This window comes from Micromys minutus (genome assembly GCF_963924665.1).
Source record: "Micromys minutus genome assembly, chromosome: 1".
In the NCBI taxonomy this organism is placed as follows: Eukaryota; Metazoa; Chordata; class Mammalia; order Rodentia; family Muridae; genus Micromys; species Micromys minutus.
Genome location: NC_137969.1, coordinates 17,504,790 through 17,526,260, shown reverse-complemented (window position 1 = coordinate 17,526,260; position 21,471 = coordinate 17,504,790). Strand labels below are relative to the sequence as shown.

Genomic DNA, 21,471 nt, shown 5'->3' with positions numbered 1-21,471 from the left:
TTATTTTCATTGATACTTCATAATTTTGTTACTGTTATGAGCTGCAATGTAAACGCCCATGTTTTCTGATGGTCTTAATCAGGCCCTGTGAAAGAGTAAGTAGACTCCAAAAGGGTTGCGATCCACAAATTGAGAACCACCCAGGCAGACATAGAACTTTTGTTTTGACCTTTAGGGACCTGGAAATGGGAAACATGAGTTAAGAGAATACTCTAGGCTTTCTTGCCAGCCTATGGAGTTCTCTAGGCCTCCAGGCCCTGCAGGGGTCACTCATAACCAAAGATAGGAAAAGCAGTCTGCAGATCTATATCCCCATTTATACCCAGACCAATACAAAGGCAGTGGCTGCCTTCTTTCCCAAGGACTTCTAGGTATGCTGAAGTCTCCAGAGAGCCCGGACAGCTGCCCCCATGATGGTTTGGGTAGTTTCTTTACCAAGGGGTTTACAATTCTCATAGATGCAGGGGGCATCAGTAGAGATACCATCTGCTGTCCTCGTTTTCTAACGTCGGGCAGTAGATGTAAACATGTGGGGAGGGGACATTTTGTAAACCAAGCCTGCTCCACCAACCTGCCTTTCAGCAACTCAGCTTACGGGATGACTTGCTGCCTCCACTTGGGGTGCATTTCCACTGTCACTATGAGTTGCACGTACCCCCTTTAAAAGGTCCTGGCTACCCCAGATGACTCTCTGTTTTATTTGTTCTTCATGTCTTCCGGACTCTGTCTGTCTGTCTGTCTGTCTGTGTCTCTCTCACATGTCTCCACTCTGAGATGGCATTTTACTCCCGCCCCCCCAGCCCCCAATAAACCTCTTGAGTTAGCTCAGTGGTATGGCATGACCACACCATACCTTGGCCCTGGACCTGCTGAAGTACCCCCTCTTCTTTATCCCAACAGTACATCTGGAGGAAGTTCAGGCCTCATGTTTCTCCATCTTCCATGTCATGGAGTTTTTCTACTCCAGGCTTGAGCTAAAAACCCACCCTTTTAATTCATTCCCTTTTATGTGTCTTTAAAAAAACTTATTTATTTATTATGTATAGCGTTCTGCCTGTATATATGCCTGCAGGACAGAAGGGGGCACCAGATCTCATTATACATGGTTATGAGCCACCTTGTGGTTGCTGGGAATTGAACTCAGGGTCTCTGGGAGAGCAGCCAGCACTCCTAACCACTGAACCATGTCTTGAGTTTTTAATCTGTCACCTTGTGTGGCTCCTTGTCATGTTTTAGACTGTAGGAGTCTTGCTTAATCTCCTGCTAGAGGGGACAGGCTAGATTACACAGTTGTTACCTGGAAGGAAAACGAGCCATACATGAGTGTTGGCTCTTCTTGGGAACAACCAGAGTTTATCATTTCTAAGTATGTTCTATCTGTAGTGATGCTTGAGAAAGTACAGGAGTACAGGATTTTTCCTGAGGAGACTTTGCTTCGTTCTGGGCTTAGTTTATGTTTTCACTCACAGGAGCTGGCTCTTTCTTAATCACTTTGTGTGTGTGTGTGCGTGCGTTTGATACCAACCCTACCTTTGTGATGTTGCAGGGTGCTCTCTCCCAGGGTGGTAAGGAGACCTGGAGTTGTAGGTCAGAGGCCTGATTTGGGTGAGCCTCTGCCACCAGGATGAGAGTGATCAAGGATGGACCATCTCACCTTTCCAGGTCTTTTATTTTTAATTGATTATTTGCAAATAACATACCCCCATCATTCTCATGTCTCCCTCCTTCCATGTCTGCCCTCCACCATGTGGACTCCTCTCCCCCCAGAAAAAAATGTTTAAAACACCCAAACAAACAAGTCCAACTTATGCTGCCCCCATTACTGGAACACAGTCAAACTCCCAGCAGTCACCTCCCTAAATAAAAGTAGTAAGTAAATTTTTATCTCAATTTTTAAGAGTTCTCTTCAATGGATTCTTGTCTAGGTTGTCTGTTCTTTCCAGGGAGGTGAGGGTAGGCTTGTCACATAATCCTCCATGTCTCCCTTTCTCAAGTGTGCAGTCTGAAGTTGATACCACTGCAGAGGAAGCTGCCCGCTCCTTTAGAGTTAGTAGGAACATGGACTTCCACATGGTCTCAAATGTAAGCATAATCACGCCTATTCAATCCACTAACAAACATAATCAATACAAACTGAATTGAGAAAGTATTGGCTCATACAATATCAGGGTTGATCACTGTTGCTATTCGGGAACCCTACCTTCCAGAGAGTGGGGATATTTTTTTTCTTGTTGTTTATTATTTTCCACAAGTCTTTCAGATGACACAGAGAAATAAATATACATCATTCCATAATGAGTTTCAGACTTTTTCTTGACACAAGGTTTCACTGTGTTTCTCAGGCTGGCTTCGAACCCCTGGTCTCAAGCCACCCTCTTTCTTTGGCCTGGCAGATAGCAGGGAATCCAGGGAGGACTGTAGACTACATACTACTGTACACAGCTCAATTATAGAGTGGATTCTTTCTTCTAAGATTTATTTATTTTTGTTTTATGTATGTAAGTGTTTTGTCTGCATGTAAACTGCACAGATGCCTGGTGCCTCAGGAGACCAGAAGAGGGCATCAGATCTCTTAGAACTGCAGTTACAGGTAACCAGAGATAACCTTGAACTCTTCATCCTTCTGCCTCTACCTCCCATTACATTTGGGTTGCTAGGGCCCTTCTGTAGTAGCCAAGACCCACAGGCCTTGTACCTTCAGGCATCCCAGAGTACAGCTGGCCTGGCCCTGGACATTCAGAGTCTCTGCGTCCACTCACAGAGCCTTTACACGTATACACACTGCCTTCATTTGCTGTCCATTGTCTCTTCCTGATATCTGCCTCCATTAGAGTCTTTGTTAATGGTCCCTGGTAGAATTTAGGGTTGATATGTTCCAGGTGGTTGATTATGCTTGTTGGGATAAGTGAATGTTTCTGAACTATGAGACATGATTCATCATCAGATTACGAAATCAATTTGGCATGTTAAGACAAGCATCAAAAAGCTACAAACAGAACATATTCAAGTAAATTCAAGTAAAAGCAAATATTCTATCTAGGTTTACTTTTGGACACGACTGAGCACTTCTCAGGGTTGCAGTGAAACTGATTTCTTATTATGGGTTGCAGTATAAATCCTTGGAAAATGCTGTTTTCGTCCAGTTGTAAGGCCTGGGTCCAATTTCCTAGCTCCACTTGCTAAGCATAGCCATAGTATTTCCAGTTAGTGTGAGGAATGTTTTCAGCTGCAGATGGAGTGTTTAGGAAGCTGTTGCCTTCCTGGTTAGTGGACAGGCATGGGTTAGCATGTCATCTGCCTCTTCCTCATGTCCTGTCTTTAACACAAGTGTGGTGCTTTGCGATGCACCAACCACCTCGAGACCAACAGAGACACTGCCAGCTCTGTAGCCAGTGTTGCCAGACAGCCATGATAAAGTCGAGACACCCTGTCCCAGCTGGTTTCTTGCTAAAAACTGCAAGAGTTTGCTCACCTACCACAGGCAGATGTGTGAGAATTCAGTTTTAAATGCCTTCTTTGCCACAGGGCTGTGCCTGAAGGTTCTTCCTGTGGTGACTCTGTATCTACAGTTACGGTGACATATTTGATACACCGTCATCACTCCCATCACTTCCCAAGGCAGTGGGAGTACACTGCAGATAAATACTTGCTAGGTGAACTTGACAGAGCAGGCAAGACATCAGGCCGTTTATTTGTATCGTAGACTGGAAGACAGGAGAGCAGAGCAGAATTATTCCACAGCATCCTTGTGTCTTCAATAGGTTACTGAAACAGGCAGCCATGCTGGACAGGTGGCTGCTAATTCCACTATGCTTACAGGGGAGGAAGTCTCAGATAGGTAGGATGCTTGACCCAAGTCCTTCACTGGGGTAGATGTGATGCTGCGGCTGGTCATCAGACTCTGCTTCTTCTGATTGTAAAGCTCAGCTTGTCCCACTGCCTCTGGCAAGCAGCCTTCCACAAAACAAAACAAAACAAAACAAAACTTGCTTTTGGGAAAAGAAGACGAAGCTTTTACTGTCTGAGTTACTCCTTAGAAAAGATGTACAGGACTTCAGAAAGCCTCCAAGAGAGGATAAATTGGGGACAACTTTCCCAGATCCCTACCCTCAGTGATCTATCGAATGAAGGCTGGTGGCTTCTAAGACTCCAGGGGTTGGAAAGCAGCCAGGGAGTCGGCTTATCTTTTTCTGTTTGATAATTTCTCTCTTTTCTGAAGTATGTGCCATGGAAGGTCGTTATCTTTGGCTTCACTGGGCTGGCTGTCTAAAAACACAGAGTTCAGTGGGCATCTCTAGACTCTGAGGCAGGTTAGTAAATGGAAGAAAACAGTTATTTAACTTCAATATGCAATAATTATTTATATTTAATAATTGTGAAATTATTAAATGGGGAGCCGGGTAGAGGCAAGTGAAATTTGCATTACCATAGAAGATGGGAGAATCTTCAGGTTAGCTAACTGGTTAAGGTGTGGGAACTTCTATGCTTGCTGCAGAAGCAGAGAAAGCAGCAGTTTAATGTAGCCAGGGAGCCCTCCAGTACTTTCTACTCTCACTTCTTCAGATCCCCCTCCAGCCTCCTTCTCTCCTTCTTCTCTCCCCCTTCTCTCCCTTGTCTTCTTTTGTAGCTCTGGCTGTCCTGGAACTTACTCTGTAGACCAGGCTGGCCTTGATCTCAGAGATCTGCTTGCCTCTGCCTCTTGGATGCTGGGACTAATGGTGCATGCTACCACCAGGGCCTGTCCCCCCTCCCCCCACTTCATCCAGAGCTCTTGCTTAGAATTTACTCTTTTCCATCCTGAGACTTTTTTTTTTCCCCTCAGAGACATGCTCTACTCTTAAGCTTCCAACAAAAGTTCTTGCATTTAACATGTTAACATTTTTTCTTTTTTGTTAATAACCTACGTGATCGTTTGTATATGCTTGGCCCAGGGAATGGCACTATTAGAAGGTGTGGCCCCGTTGGAGTGGGTGTGTCACTATGGGTGTGGCTTTTTAGACCCTGATTCTAGCTGCCTGGAAGTCAGTATTGTGCTAGCAGACTTTAGATGAAAATGTAGAACTCTCAGCTCCTTGAGCACCATGCCTGCCTGGATACTGTCATAATCCTGTCATGATGATCCTGCCTGAACCTCTGAACCTGTAAGCCAGCCCCAATTCAATGTTGTCCTTATAAGAGTTGCCTTGGTCATGGTGTCTGTTCACAGCAGTAAAATCCCGACTAAGACAGCATATTTCAAGGGTACACAGTGAATTATGAGTGTCACCAAGGGCCTGACCAATCTTGAGTGGGACAAGGAACTTCTACCTGTGTGAACTCATTTTGATGCCCTAAAAGTTGGGTTGAACCTTCATCAAAATTTTTAACAATAAAAAAAAATGTTAAAACTAAGGAGAAAAAAAAATATAGTATGAAGTGGGGAGCGCTAGAGACAGATGGCTCAGAAGTTCAGGCCTGTAACTCCAAGTCCTGGAAATCCGCCATCCTCTTCTACCTCTGGAGGCACCCATGTACATGTGCTTATGCACATACACACACACACACACACTCACACACGCACACATACATACACACTCACATACATACACATATACATACACACAAACACACACATACACACACATACACATACTCACACACACATACATACACACTCACATACACACACATACACATATACACACACAAACACACACACACACATATATACACACACACACACTCACACACACATACATACACACTCACATACATACACATATACATACACACAAACACACACATACACACACATACACATACTCACACACACATACATACACACTCACATACACACACACACACACACACACATGATTGCAGGTGCCCATGAAGTCCCCTGAACTGGAGTTACAAATGGTTGAGTTACCTAATATGGGTGCTCAGAACAACTTGGGTCCTTGGGTCCTCTGGAAGACCAATAGATACTTTTAACTATAAAGCTATCTCTCTGTTTGTCCTACTTTTAAAAAAGGTCTTAGGTTTTTATCTATACTAAATCAGTATTACTTGAGGATCTAAACTAATCCCTTTAATATGCCTGATACTTGCTTGAGCTACAAAGGACTTGCTCTCTTCACAATTCCTCCTCAGCATGGAGACAGCAGTGCTGAGCATATTCTGCCCATGAGCTGGAAGCCCTTTATAGTAAATAGTAACAAGCTTTTGTGGCGCCCCATCCTCCCTAGGCCTAGCATAGCACCTACTGAAAAACCAGAGCTTCATCAGTCCTATTGGGCACATGCTGCAGTGTCAAAAGCAAAGTCAAAGAGAGTGCACTTAAAAACTACTAACATCACATAAGTCCGTGCTATTTTTCTGTGCTGGCTGGTTTTGTGTCAACTTGACACAAGCTGGACTTATCACAGAGAAATTAGCCTCAGTTGAGGAAATGCCTCTATGAGATCCAGCTGTAAGGTATTTTCTCAACTAGTGATCAAGGAGGGAGGGCCCGGCCCATTGTGGTTGGTGCCATCCCTGGGCTGGTAGACCTGGGTTCTGTAAGAAAGCAGGCTGAGGAAGCCAGGGGAAGCAAGCCAGTAAGCAACATCCCTCCATGGCCTCTGCATCAGCTCCTGCTTCCTGACCTGCTTGGGCTCCAGTCCTGACTTCCTTTGGTGATGAACAGTGATATGTAAGTGTGAGCTGAATAAACCCTTTCCTCCCCAACTTGCTTCTTGTTCATGATGTTTTGTGCAGGAATAGAAACCTTAAGATATCTGCCTTCCGTTTACTGATTCCTTAGAGAGAGAAAAGCAGGATAACCAGAGCGATCCATTCTTAATCCAACCCTAAAGACAACACTGCAAAGACCAGGGAAGTATAAGGTAGAAGGGCCAGAAGCCGGCTTATCTGGGCAAGCTTTTGTTGGAAAATGGTTAATGTGTGCTGTGGAGGTTCTCACATACAAGGCTGTCTGAATGTCTAGCCCACTCTATAAGCAGAGAGACCCTTTGAAATCTTGGCTCCTACCTCAGTGGCTTAGTTGAGAAAAGGGTTTTCTGAACCTCAACTTCCGAATCTACAAAATGGGGGCTTTGCAGGGGACACAGTGCCGAAGAGACGAGGGACTAGATTGCAGGAGCCTGGCATGGTAGCTGTCGTAGTTGAGTAAGGAAGGTTTAAACACCACGATTAATACTGCAAGACACAGCTAGGAGACGACTGAGGGGAGGTACTGGGATGTGTGCCTCGGGGAAGGGTTGGATGCTTTGTTAGAGGTGCTCTACTAATGGAATGGCCACCAGCCCACAGCTTAAGTTGTCTTTAAGCCTCTGAGGGCAAAGTGAATCATGTTTTATAGCCATCTGCAAGGGAAAGAACATATTCTTCTGTATTTTTCAAGCCAAGATGGTGGCATGCTGTGACTCAGATATCCCTCAAAGACCTGTGATGTCTCAAGCCCTGTTTCCCAGTTGGTGCCGTTGAGGGAAAGTGTGGGAGGGATGTGGAGCTTTGTGGGGGTGCGCTGTATTTTGGGGGCAGGCCCTCGAAAGGGACTGTGAGACTCACATACCTTTTTCTCTAGGTTTTAGCTATCTGTGGTGTAAGCAGCCTCCATTTGCCTCATGTCCCTACCATCAGGTGCTACCTCACCACAGGGCCAAAGGAATGGGAAAAACTGACTGTGGACTGGAACCTGCAAACTTGAAGCCAGGAAGACTTTTGCACACTAGCCTGAGGCATCTCTGCAACGGCAGCCAGCTGAGTATTCTGGGGGGAACCTGAACTGGCTTTATTTCATCTTACCAAGGCTTTAGCAACCCAACTTTCTGCTCTGCCCCACAGGAGAGAGCTCAGCTCATTGAACACCACATGGTGCTCAGCATGGGGTTCACAGACCCATCATTCTTTGGCCTCATAGTTTGTCTTCCACTAGGGCCCATGAGCTAGGCCAGCTTGACCCTGGAGTCACTCCTGCAGCATGACAGATTTGAAGAGGGTCCAGCGTGTGATAGTCCACTTAAGAGAATCAGGTAAGAGCTTGGCTTTTCAGATGGTGTTAGCATTGAAGCAAATGGACCAAGTCTGGGGTCAGGATCCTCTCTTTGGATTCACCAAGGGATATTGGCCGGCACCTTCCAGACAGTCTGGAGTCTTGACACTGCCCTAGTGTGGCCCCAGGTCTTCATGAGCCCATTGCATTCCACACGGACAAACCACTAGCCTTCTTCATCCCATGGCAGCTGCACTGGGTACCTGCATCGATATCTTAGCTCCTCTGGTCCTTAGGCTGATGAGGATGTCCCCAGTGGCTTCCTTTTCCCAATCCTTCTCTTGCCAAAAATAGCTGATGGCACAGGCCAAGACTGCAGAAAGGGGTCTAACATCCTGCTCTGCTTCCTGTGTGATCTGCACGTTACACTTCCTTTCTAGACCGTGTTTCTAGCTGTGAGATGGGACAGCAGCATGCACTCCATAGGGGGACAAAGGTGAGATGATGTGGAAGATGAGAACAACATTTACTCAAAACTCCAGCAGCTATTAGGTATCAGTTCTTTGGAAGGCCAGCAGCCTACCTTTCTTAACACATATCTGATTATAATACTTTATAGTTTACAAAGTAGCCTCTTCATTTATCCTCTGTGTAACTGAACTTAAAATCCCACACAAGCGATTTTAAGCGATCCCTCTCTTTGAGTAAGATCAGGTAGAGAATCCTCAGCAAGGCATTAAGAGTTCTCAAGCCCTGTCTCCATATAGAGGCCTTTACCTCCTCTTTGTGGTTTCAGCAGTGGCTGGCTCTCAATAGGCACTGTGTGTGTGTGGGCCAAGGCTGTGCTGCAGACATGCTGTGCATTCTTCCTTCTTCAGTGACAACTGCCTTGCCCCCCTTCCCTTCCCCTCTGTCTTATTCTAATAAGGCACCTTAAGTACACATCCTTCCAGCAAGAGTAGGTGGCTTCCTTCTCCCTCCCTGGGGAAGAATAACTATTCACCTTCAGTCCAGGGGGCTGGGATTCAGAAGCCAGGTATAAGAGCCTACATGCAAAGGGTCCTGCAGCTGTTTGTATTTTGATACAAGCCCAAGAAGGGCGGCCTAGTCACATACTCAGGTGACTTAATCTGAACTTTCCCATTTTAATTAGTAAAATAAATTCGAGAGCCTGTGATTGGGCAGGGGAAGGGAGGTGGAGAGAGGGTCAGAGGTGAGGGGAAGGGAGAGAGGAGGACCAGGTGAAGGACTAAGATGGAGCTCGAGAAGGATGAATTGGATCCAGGTGGACTTAATTGGTGTTAGGTAGCTATGAACATTTTAAGGATTTTGTGGGTCTTATAGTAGGGCAGTTTGTATCTTTGTCTATTTGATGTAATCTTGTATAGAGGGTCTGTGGATTAAGAATTGAATATATAAACCTGTATGAAAAGCTATCAGGCCTTAGAGTCATGTTTGTGATGGACAGGGCGTTAATTCCACTTGGGACGGAGGCAGTAGGGCAGACAGAGTGAGCCTATAGAGAAGGGAGCCGCGTGGAAAATACAGCTTGTGGAGCGAGTGACAAAGTTCATGTGCCCGGCTCCATGCTGGAAGCGGTACCCTCGAGTGAGACTGCGGGGCTGATAAAGAGAACAATCCGTTTTTTAATATTTACTGCAACAGAGACAAGCTATTCCTTTTAAAATATTTACTGGAACACCTACCCTTGTCCTCAACACCCCCATCTCCCAGCCTCATGATGGTGCTAAGAAAGTCTTCCCTGTACTATTTGTTAGCCCAGTCAGTGGTCAGACGTGGAGGATCTGACAGGAGTGTGTGTGTAACTGTGAGATAAAATGTCTTGGTTGTATCTGTTCGTGGCTTAGCTTTGTATTTGCATAGCAAACCAAAAGGGAAATAAACTTGTCATCTTAAAAATAAAGCAAAAATTTAGAATATTTATTGCTGGGCAAGACCAGCTATGTATGTGTTGTTCTTAACAAGGTGGCAGCGGATGCCCACTCTTGTGTTTCAATGACTACATCTCAAGGGCAGCCTCACCAGCTGGCAGAAGGCCCCGCCTTGCACTACCTGGCTCACGTTTCCTTTTCCTGTGGAAGTTTAACCAGTCATGCCTTGTTTGTTCACCAACCTCTGGGCACACAGTTCCCCACCCTTGGAGCAAACATTTGAGTATCACTAAAACCTCCTCACCACGCACCCCACTCCGTCACTGATCCTCCTTCCCTCCTCTAGGTGTTTTATAAGAAAACAACGCTAAACCAGCAGTTCTCAACCTATGGGTCCCAACCCCTTTGGCGGGGGTCAAACAACCTTTTTGCAGGGGTCACCTAAGACCACTGGGAAACATAGCTGTTTCTATTACAATTCAGAACACTAGCCAAATTACAGTTATGAAGTAGCAACAGAAGTAATTTTATGGTTGTGGTCACAGCAACATGAAGAATGGTATTAAACTGTATTAAAGGCTTGAACATGGTGAAGGTTGGAAACCACTGCTGAACCATCCTTGGATGTCTGAGGCATTTAATGACTACCGCATACCACAATGGACTGTACCTCGAGCAACCTTCAACCACAGGTGTGGCTCCCTTGGGTGAATTGTTTCACTTCGTCCAGTGTGGATTCTGGGGACTGAACTCATACTGTCAGGCTTGGCAGCAAGTGCCTTTGCCTGCTGAGCCATCTTGCTGGCTCCTTATAAGCAAACTCTTACACATTCTTTCCTGACACACAGGGCAAGAATTACCTGTTCACTAAGTCTGTGAACAAGTCAGACTTTAATGTTCATCTCCAGGCGTGTGGAGCATCACCTCTGATGTAACCGTTTCCTCTACTGATGACTCATGGTAAACAGGGGTGTCCGAAGGGAGCGCCGCAGAAGCCTACGTTTTGGAAATGGGTCTGACCCTCATCTCCTTTACACAATGCTGTCAACAGGTCTTCTTGGGTTGGGGTGGGGCACAGACCTGCCCACCGGAGTCGAGAACACAGGCGTTTCCTGAGCTTCTTTCTCTTTCATGAGTCTTGAGTATTCTAAGCCAATCAGCAATGCTCCTTTTCAGAGGCACCCTAGGCCTCAGTTCCTTGACCCTGCTACTTTGGGGTGCTGTGCAATACATATGGTTGGGGATAGCCACCAGTGTCTCTGGGTACCAAGGGGTGGGAAGGGGACAGACTTGAAGGTGACTTATGGTACGAGGGCGTTGACTTGAAAATGGCATATTCACCTTCTGCGTCACACGGTAAAGGCCACGAAGCTTGGTGGCAGTCCTGTACACGGCATGCAGGAAGGCCATAGTCTGGCAGGCAACTAGCAATATTTGGTAAAGAAATCTTTTCCTTTTCCTTCCTACCCCTTTAGAGAGCTCTGGGAAAGTGCCATCAGATGACTGTTAAGCACACAGAACAGGGAGAGATCAGCCTGACAGCACAATGGGAACTGTGCTGTCTCAGGTCTGCCATACTTACCTGATCACTGGCCAGCTGTGCCCAGCAGGCAGGGACCTTGGTGTCTCTTGCTATCCCTTGTTTGGGGCAGTTCCTGAAAGGTCACTGTGGGGAAAAGCCACGTGGAGCTGAGGCATATATAATAAAGTACTTTAAGACAACCTCGTGAACTCATCTGTGCTGAGCTAACAGACGTGGCAGGGCACGTGCTACGGAAGTGACGGGGCACATGCCGAGGAGCTAATTCTAGCAAACTTTTTACAAATGCTGGCACAAGACCACACGGAGCCCAGATAAATTCAATAGCATTTGGTACTTTGATCTGTAGGCAAAGCTAAAATGGGGCTGATGTATGTTGCACCTTAACTAGACTGTTTAAAATCCATATTGTGACTGTGACTCCCAAATTATGGCAAGAAGATACCGACACTGTGACATCAAGATGCACCACAGAATGGGAATGTCGTCATGTGGTGAGACACTAAATGGTCTATGTCCAATATGCAGGCTATTTTTTCAAGGATGAAAGAGCAACATGTTTTTTTTTTTTTTTTTATCATTTAGGACAAGAGTAACTAAACATAATTAATATAGCCCTATTATTTGTAAACTAGCAATAAGTTCTGCTTAAACTAGAAATAGCTCAGTGAGATATCCATTTCATCAAATATAATAGTAATCATTGCTACAAGAAATTTGGTGACCTTTTTAAAAAAAGATTATAAAATTGAATTTATTGAGTTTCACACAAGATGCACTTATAAAATTAGTACTGAATGCCATTATGACAGAAGTGAGTATCATCCACACTCCCAAGAGCATCTGCAAAGGAAATGCAATCCTCAGAGAATAGCGCAGAAACAGAAGACTCAAGCGAAACAGAAAGATACATCTAGGCCGTGTTCTTGTTCTGACCAGGGCTCCATTTGGCAAAGCCTTCTCCACGGTGCTCCTGGTTGCCATGGACACTTTCTTTTGGTAAAAAGAATGGTTTAAAAGTGGGGCCCCACTAAAACATACACAGAAGAATAAAAATGCTCATTTTAAATGTAAAATTGCTTCCTGGTTTTACAAGGCATTAATATATAGTATCTCGAACAGCTATCTTTAGATTGTTAGTGAAAAACACTGGAAACCCTCCTGTATCTCAAATGCATAAGCCAAAGCATCCAAACTAGTTTTATGCTTATCCAGAATACAGTCAAACCATTTAAAAATTTCCATCTGTGCCCAGAATGTTTGCATGAGAACGGAGTTTCAGAAGATAGCATAGGAAATGAAGTTAAGAGTACCATCTTCCAGACAGTTCAGACCAGAAACAGTCAACTTTCTAAGAGAAGTGCAGAAACGATTCTTAAGAGAAAGTGGGGTGGCAAGAACTTGTTCTTGGATGCCAATAGGTAGTGATGAAGCAGGAATAGCATCTTTATCTCAGACAGAAACCCTAGAGCACCTTTTGGTTGCTAGGTACAGTGTTCATGCTGAAGTACCCCTCTGTCCCAAATACCCCATTTACAGTTAGTCATGTGAAGGTCTCTCCCAGCACAAGCACTCATGTCTCGTCCCACACAGAACACACCCACAGAAAGACAAATGCATTTTACAAACCCAGCAAGGTGATGCTACTCAATCTGCTGGGAATACTTTAAAACTGTTACTCAAAACAAGAACCAACAAACTAGCCTGTTGCTAGCAACAGCTTTTTCAGCCAATTCAACACCGAATCCTTTAACTTGGAATAAACGATGAAGAAAATAGCCTTAAAGCGAAACCAGGTCACACTGCATCTTAAAGTTGACATTGCTCTGTGCCTTTTCCTATCACTGTGCCTGTGTCACAGAGCTCACACTGCCCTGAGAGTAACTGAGGCAGCAGGAAGCATTTCTCAATGACACATGACCTTCATAATGTAAATGGCTGGGCCAAGAGCTCATAGCTTCTTCTAGGACGCTGCTACTCGTCATGTTGTAGGTAAGCAGCCTTTTATTCTGACTAGCTCAGATGTATTGCCAAGGACGACTCTGGTGGTAAGAGCATGTATCTGGACTTATATGTAATAACTTGTCAATGCTTTGGCAGATGGAGTCAAGTTTGGAAAGAGTGTGTGGAAACAGTCTGAGGCTGGAAAGGTAACTCATGGTAAAAGCTTCACAGTTTCCCAGGTGTGTCCTTATACTGAAGAGGCCTTGAGGAAAACCCAAAGTTCTGGAAGCCCAGGCCAACAAAGGAAAGGAGCTTTTGCAGTGCTCTGGCCAGGTGCCGGAAGTGGCACTACTGTTGGCCAAGCAGGAGGAAGTGTTCATTAACTGTCAGCATCCAAAGTCACGGCCAGAGGCCATGGCTGTTCTGTGATCTGCCCTTCTGCAAGGCCACATTACTGGAAGAAGATACTAAGATTTGCTTGCCATTAATAATTTAAGTTTTTAAATAAATATTTAAGTGCCATTTTTAGCAAGTGTCCTGGCACCCAGCATTTGTGGCCTGGGGCCCGCCATCTTCATCTTTCATTAGCCACCAATTCAGTCAATCCGATTCCCGCAAATTGTGAACCTGTCTATCTCTAGCAAATCTTTCTTTGAGGATCTGTGTTTTAACTCAGAATTTTCCTGCGTTATGTCCTTCTCATCACCATCTGGGGTTGTCAGGAACTGATCAGAATTGCTGGTCACAAGTAAGGGTATGACGTTTTCTTTCTGATGAGCAGGTTGGCTGGTGATGGAGGCAGACAGGTTTTCTTCTGTGGAAAGGCCTGTGGAAAAGGAGATGATTTTCCTTCAGTCACAGTAAATACTTATCAAACCACTTACGCTTTCAGTACTGGAAGGTATCTGTAATCTTTCCTCTTAGATACACCAAATGAAAACTAAAAGCATACTGCTTACGCTGTAATTTACAATAAAATACAGAAGTTAGTCATACTCTGTTCATCCAAATATCACCTACCCCATAGGTGACAGTAGCACTGGATTCTGGAAAGGGCCTGCCTCAGACTTTGCAGCTCCTTCCCACATGACCACAATTTCTCAGGACTTCTGCCCGAGTGGAAAACAATGCTGGCTCTGCTCCCTGGCCTCTGGGAAGAGCTAAGCAGATTACCGTGCCCCACCTCTGTTCTGTACAGGTGGACTAGACTCAGTCCAGCATCATCATCTGCAGGAAGCCCACATGTGAAGAAACCCCACCCACTCGCCCCTGCCCAGGAATCTAGGAGCCTGGCAGTGGAAGCAGCAGAAGAGCACAGGATCCACCCTCCTTCCCTTGCCTTCCCCCAGCTGCTGGGGACTGAACCCAGCACTTTATGCTTGCTAGGTTAAGTGTTCAACTACTGAGCCAATATCCTCACCCTCATTCAGGACCCCTCCCCACAACTTGATCCTTTGAAGGAAGCTTTAAACCAGAGTGAGCTGTAGGTAAACTGCCCTGTGCACTCCTGCTGAGACCTAGTAGTCTTCTGGGTCTTCACTCAGAAGAAGGTGAAGAGCCTAACACTGTCTTCAGCTTTGACTGGCACTCTTCAGGGCCTGACTTCAACATCCTATCATCTCTAGCTTATAGTCTCTTGACCTCCAGGGCATCTTTAAGATACTCATTTTAAATACACTTCACATGACATGACATGGCCCCTGGTCTGATTAGACTGGCCCCTTTTGAAAGTAAGATGGACATTTACTAGTTTGTAAATGTAAGAGAACACAAGCTGACACAGTTACAATCTCTGCACCACTAACAGCACTTGTATGTTCTTACAGTGAGGTACCATCTGAGCTGCCACTATAGCTTCTGAGAAAACACACAGGAGACTGATCTTGGTTTAAACCCTGAACAGGCTGGTTCCTTAGCCCTGTTCAGAACAAGATTTGCACTCCCCAGCATAGCTGGTGCTGTCAAGATGCACTGGCACGAGTGACAGGGCCTGGGGGATGAGGAGGTACAGTTCTAGCTTCAGACCAAGTCAGCCCTGTCCTGCCACAGCACCACCTGGCTGCTATCCCTCCAAACAGCAGAGGCCTCTGCCCAGTTCATCTCCCTTCCTGGCCACACTCACTGCAGTGAGATGCCCCTCTCACTGCTCTTCCGTCTCCCTAACAGTCCACATTAGGTTTACCAGAGCACAGACAAGGCCTTGTTCTCCCCACTATATCCCCTGGTCCTGACATGTAATAGGTTCTTAATAATCACCAACAAATGTAATGACCGTGCTGGGTCAGGTGCTTCTGTTCTAGATCGTAACTATTAAAGGACCCAACAGTGAAGTACAACGAAAACATCTCTAAGCAACACTTAACCTTGGCTGAGCAGTGATGTGCCAGAATTCCTCTGAGGAATTCAGATGAACTCTGAAGCCAACGTACCTTGAGAGGACTTGCACTTGCCCTGGGATTTATTGGAGGGCTTTCCGGGTGTGCTGGCTGGGGGAGGATTAAATAGCTTCTCTTCCATTTTGGCTTCTTTTACATATTGACATGACTTTCCCAACAGCACAATGCTATTAAGTATTTTCAAGGAGATTAACCTAGGAAAAGAAACAAAGTTGATCTAAGACATGATGTGAGCCAACCTCTTAGCCTGGCTTCTGAGATGTGGGACAGGTTGAGGGATGGGCCCAAGAGTCAGAGGGCTAAGCAACATGAGTTCCTTGTACAAAGTTTGAGTTTCCTGAGGCTCTTTATCACAAAGGAAGACTCCTGATACATTCTAATTCATAATAAATTCTATCAGCCAGTTGTTTCTCCTAATACAGAGAATCCAACATATATTCTTCTCTATAAAATAGGTAGAATCAGATGGACAAAACTACAGACAGTTCCCTGGGTGGCACCCAGTATATTTTCAGCCATCTACTCTGAGCACATCATCTGTACCTTCTCCCTGGACATGGGATCTATTTACAAGGTTGTAGTGGAGGCAATGTGGGAACAAGAGGAAGGACGTGGGGTCAGTGTGTGAGTAGAGTTCTTTGTGGTCCTGGGCAAAATTTTTCACAGCTGATACTTATGTAATACACACACACACACACACACACACACACACACACACACACACACACACCCATACATAATACATAGTTTACAAATGTTTTTTCTTGTCTATTACGGTTCCTAAGTGATCTTAGGAACACTTTGTGGTGTGGGCTCTATAACAAAAACTTACTCGTAATAGCTCCCATTTCTGGACATCTGGATTATTTCTAACATTTTGCTTCTATTAAAAAGTTTGTGATTAAGAAAAGTTAGCTTAATCTTGTACTTTTATTAAAATAAACTGCTAATACCTATAATTACAGACATGGAAATTTTAGGCCAAAACCCAATATTGTAAAACATCTGCTATAATTATGGCAAGACAATTTAGAGAGCACAGCATCCCGTTCCCATCTTCTCACGCACTGTGGGCCGTGACTGACAGCTGTAACACGAGGTAACAAGTAAGTGGCTGTCTCTGTGCCTGAGATGAGGCTGTCAGTAACATGGGACTACAGCCCGTGAGAATCATCAGTGGCTGAACCTGTGAGCCAGCGCAGGGAACAGATGAGGATTCCTGCCTGGTCCTCAGGCGTTTCACTAGGGGCTCAACACAGCATGGATGGCCCATGGAACACAGGTACAAATTTACTATCAGTTCCAGGTCTCCCCATACCATACCTTTTCTCCTCCCTTGCTTCTGGGGTTCTGAGTAAGAGAATTCCAAACTTAAACCAATCCCCACTTCTAGCCTCAGAACCTCCTCTTCCCATCCCTAAATGATGCTTCTGCCATAGTAAGTGGCAACTCTATTGCCTTCACTGCCTGTGACCAGGCTCTGCAACCATACCTGAAGTCATTCCTTTTATACTTCATGTACAAGCCACGTGTACCCACCTAACACGTGCTAGTCCTCCCATTGCTAGCATGACCATTTCAGCCTTGGTCACCTTTCCCTGGTGGTGCCCACTGCTTCCTGACTCACTGTTCCTTAATGTGAAACTTGAGAGAGCTGTGTATGGTGGCATGTTGCCAGTAATCCCAGCACTCAGGAGGCAGAGGAAGGAGAATCAGGAGTTCAAAACCAGCCTTTGGTATGTAGGGAATTCAAAGCCAGTCTGAGCTATGTGAGATCCTGTCTCAAAAACAACAGAAGTGTGGGCTGGAGATGTAGTTCAGTTAGCAGAATGTGTGCTTAGCATGCAGAGTCCCAAGACAATGCCCAACACAGCAGACACCAGGCATGGTAGTGCACACCATAAGCACTCAGTGACATCCCCTGAACACAGCTCTGGAGGACGGCTGAGACAGGCACTGTGGAATGCTCATGACTTGCAATACACAAGGGATATCAAGTGCAGCCCACAGGAGTGACCACCATGTCTGAGCTGCTTTCACAGAGGAGTCTGAGGTGCCAGCAGCATGTGGGAACCAGGAGGACATACGCAACACTCAACGTGAGACTGTAATAGCAGACAGCTCCACAGGTTTTTCCTCTGCTGCTCTTCGGGGCTGTACTTTCCCACAGACCAGCATTCCTCAAACTCATGCCCATGTACCCACATACACCAGCTCAGCCATGGGCTCCTGATTTCCCTTTGGACAAAGGCATCAGAACTCAGGTCAGCTCCTCACTTTAGTTCACTTTTTGAAAAGTCAAAAAGTAGCAAAATAACCACCGACATTATCACTTTCTTGTTATCCTTCTGATTATTTTAAATTTAAACTTAAACTGTTTACTTACTGCTTATATTTTACAACCAGTAAAATACCTGCACGTAAGCTAGTTGGTACCAAGTTTGCAAAAGGTTCAGTTGCCCATAGCTACAAAAACTCTATTTCTGCATCAGTTAGGTTAAATGTGAAACAAGCCCAGTGTGCTGAATATTAGAGTGGCAAGTACAAAGGAAAATCAAAGGTGTTTTTAATATGGAAACATGATTCTAATGAAACACCTTTCCTAAAAAGAGTAAATATGGTTGAAATATAAATCTTGAGCAAAAAAGACCTTACCATAAACTTTTGAATAAAGATTCAAACTCAAGTACATAGAATAGGAAATACCACTGGATGCAATCAGTTTCTATTACATCTTGCAGTCAATACACACTTCACTGTAAAGTCAAACATAATCAAGAATAGTTTGATCTTACCCAAAATAGAAGAGTATGACACAGGCATAGGACAGGATTCCTTGCACTTTAATTGAGCTTGTTACAACTCTGATGAGCTAGCCAGAAACAAACCAAAACACAAAAGCACAGCAAAAAAACAGAACCAGAGTTATTAGTGGATAATTAAAAACTGTTTTTTTCTCTTTTACATTAACATTTTAGACCATACTTGCATCTAAGTTCAAGAGGCGGGGTCTAGACTTCCTAACATAATATGTCTCCTCAGTCATCTGTGGTGGCTTGGGTGTGCGCAGGCAAGGCCTGCTGCTGCCCACTCCTGACAGCCCCAACAGCCCACTTTGCTGCTGGCACTTTTCCTTACATCTCACAGAGGTGCACATCAGCTCTCGTGTAAAGTGGAAGCTCGTTCTGTAAGGTCGGAAGAAGCTCATCTAGGTCTTGCCAGAGATAATACCAGTTGAGTATTTTTTCTCTTTCCTGTTTTTTTTTTTTTTTTTTTTCCTGTCCATTGTTCAAATTCTTTAAGAGTCCTCAATAACTTGTAGAAAACATAGACCAAAGGGAATCTTGGAAGCCTTACATTGTTTAAGAAACTGAGCATACAATTAATTACTTAAAAGCCATGAACATCTGTCTTTTTGGTTACTTGTGGCTCCCATGTGTCATGTAACAGAAGTATAGACATAGCAGTGTTATTCCCAGAAGCCTGCTGAGAGAACAATTTACATCACAGCCCCACAAGCAACTACATGGAAATGAAGCAGAGGTAACTGGCCTCCTCCAGGACTGTCAAGATTCTATTGTGGTGCCTTAAATACAGTTAAATGCTGCAAATTAAAAAAACAACAGAAGTGATATATGGGAATGGACTGTCCTATATTTAAACAAGTTTCACCATGAGAAATCCACCATAAAGCCCTCACCTCTACCCCAGCCTCCAGCACGGAAGCTACTCTTGCAGCTGGCCACTGCCGTCTAACTAACCCTTCTATTGCAAATCAGTTGAGCAGTCTGGATTTACCCTTATGACTCACGATGTCATCTCTCTAATTCCAGAAAAACAAGTATAAAAATTTGACATTCTATCCTTTTCAGTTTAACTTATACTAGATAACCTTTAAAATCTAAATTTCTCCAAAAGTTTAGGTTGCCTTTTCGTAAAGGAAAGACATTTTCATTACTATATAATAAGTGACTAAAACCATAACAATGTTTAGGATATGTTATCTGTTAAGGTGTTGAAATTTTACTTTAAGCCCGTCATCACCTACCATCTAAAACTGTTAGGCAAATCAATCTAAGCATACTTGTTGTGACTTCTAGCTTTCTTGTACGTGTGTTAGCTAACCTGCACTCAACTGCTTTCAGGCCTCCTGATAAAAAACAGCTCTACTTGTGGTGCTGAATCCAGTAGTGAAGAGGGCAGTCATACCCCCCTTAAGCACAGCGCAACGCTCAGTCCTGCTCACCACTCACACACTGTGCCCTCTGTGTTTACTTCCTCAGCACTAGTTCCCACACTGGACTGATGGCATCTAGCACCTCAGTCTTGAAGTGCTCTCTAGAAACAGCATCAGGCAAGCGGCTACCTCCATGCTGCGGCAGCCACAGCACAATGCCCACCGCTGGGATTAACCATTAGAGAAGACAACTGTTTGCCCAATGGATAGGCAAGAGTAGCCTCACTGTTAGAAAAGCTATCTGGACAAGCAGTCCCATGATGTCACTTTTCCTCTGGGTAGCTCAAAACACAAAGGAATGATGCATTTAGATTTAAGACAAACTTTTCTTCAGGTTACGTATCATTTCTTAAAATAAGCAAGTCCCATTGAAATTGATACTACATACTGATGTTTTATGATGATGGCCACATCATGACAAGTACAGAAAAGCATGAACTTACTAAGACAGCTAGTGGGAGAGGAATAAAGCCCATTCTTCGAGCTACCGAGTCACTGTAGTCTGTGTATGCCTGCACGCAAAGGAGAAAAAGACCCACTTGGTTAATCAGCACCTAGAGAGCAGGACTCACTGCCAGCAAGTGCTCTGGTCAGGTGTCCAAGAACAGAAGAGAACCCAGCACCTGCCATGTGACTGAACAGAAGGATGCAGGAGCAACGGCCGACAAGAGTTTCAAGTGAAAAGCTTTATCACGACTACAATGCGGCAGAAACACTATTTAATGTTATTACTGCCTCAGTAGCCAGTGTCTGGAAGACAAGTTCAAGTCTTTAGTTTTATCTGTAGCACTGATAACGTACCCACTGGTAAGTTAATTTTAGACAACGCCTTTAACGAAATGCTTACATTTTTCTGTCGGCTGCTAACAAGGTCAAAAGCGAGGCTGGCTCTATATTCACTGTAGACCTGAAGGCAAATAAGAAAAAAGGATGTAGACTAGAACAAATACACACAGTGGAAAGGCTAAGCCTCTGTAGAAAAATATGCTTCCTAATTACACAGGGGCAGATGCTAATTAGCAACCAGACACTCACAGCTTAGGAAAACAGTCTAAGCTCCCCTGAGCTGCTACATTCATGAGCTTATAAAGGATTTGCTTTAAAGACAAGTGACAGCTAATGACTCTCATTCCCACAGTGCAGAATTTAGGGAGAAGTGGCTGTTTTAAGCAGCGCTGTATGGAAAAAAAAATCTGAAATTCTGACTGTACAATTAAGTATTATGACTGTGTATTTAACCACAACAATAACACCTTCCACAGAAAGGATGCTGAGAGTGAGAGACAGAATCTGGGGCCGGACTACATTAGAACCCTTGTAGCAGCCACTGGGAAGTGTTTACAACTGCATTTCCACTAAAAAACCCATGAACTACCTGAATCAATCCTTTAATTTTAATTTCAGGTACTGAGAAAATAACCCTATGAAAAGAGAACAATCCTGCATTAAAGAAGCCAAGAGAGAAACAGTGAACTCATTTTTGATTC

General features: G+C 44.6%; 1 protein-coding gene across 1 annotated transcript in view; it reads right to left on the bottom strand.

Moving 5' to 3' along the window:
* Positions 1-12,315: 12,315 nt before the first annotated feature.
* The window catches only part of TAPT1 (transmembrane anterior posterior transformation 1), a 47,983-nt gene continuing 38,827 nt past the window's right edge, over positions 12,316-21,471 (bottom strand). Inside the window, exons 10-14 of the mRNA XM_080933072.1 lie at positions 20,832-20,891; positions 20,428-20,496; positions 18,543-18,619; positions 15,781-15,941; positions 12,316-14,177 (exon numbers count right to left, since the gene is read on the bottom strand). Of these exons, the coding sequence (XP_080789198.1) occupies positions 13,948-14,177; positions 15,781-15,941; positions 18,543-18,619; positions 20,428-20,496; positions 20,832-20,891 (597 nt within the window). The 3' untranslated portion in view covers positions 12,316-13,947. The remainder of the gene's footprint in view (positions 14,178-15,780; positions 15,942-18,542; positions 18,620-20,427; positions 20,497-20,831; positions 20,892-21,471) is intronic.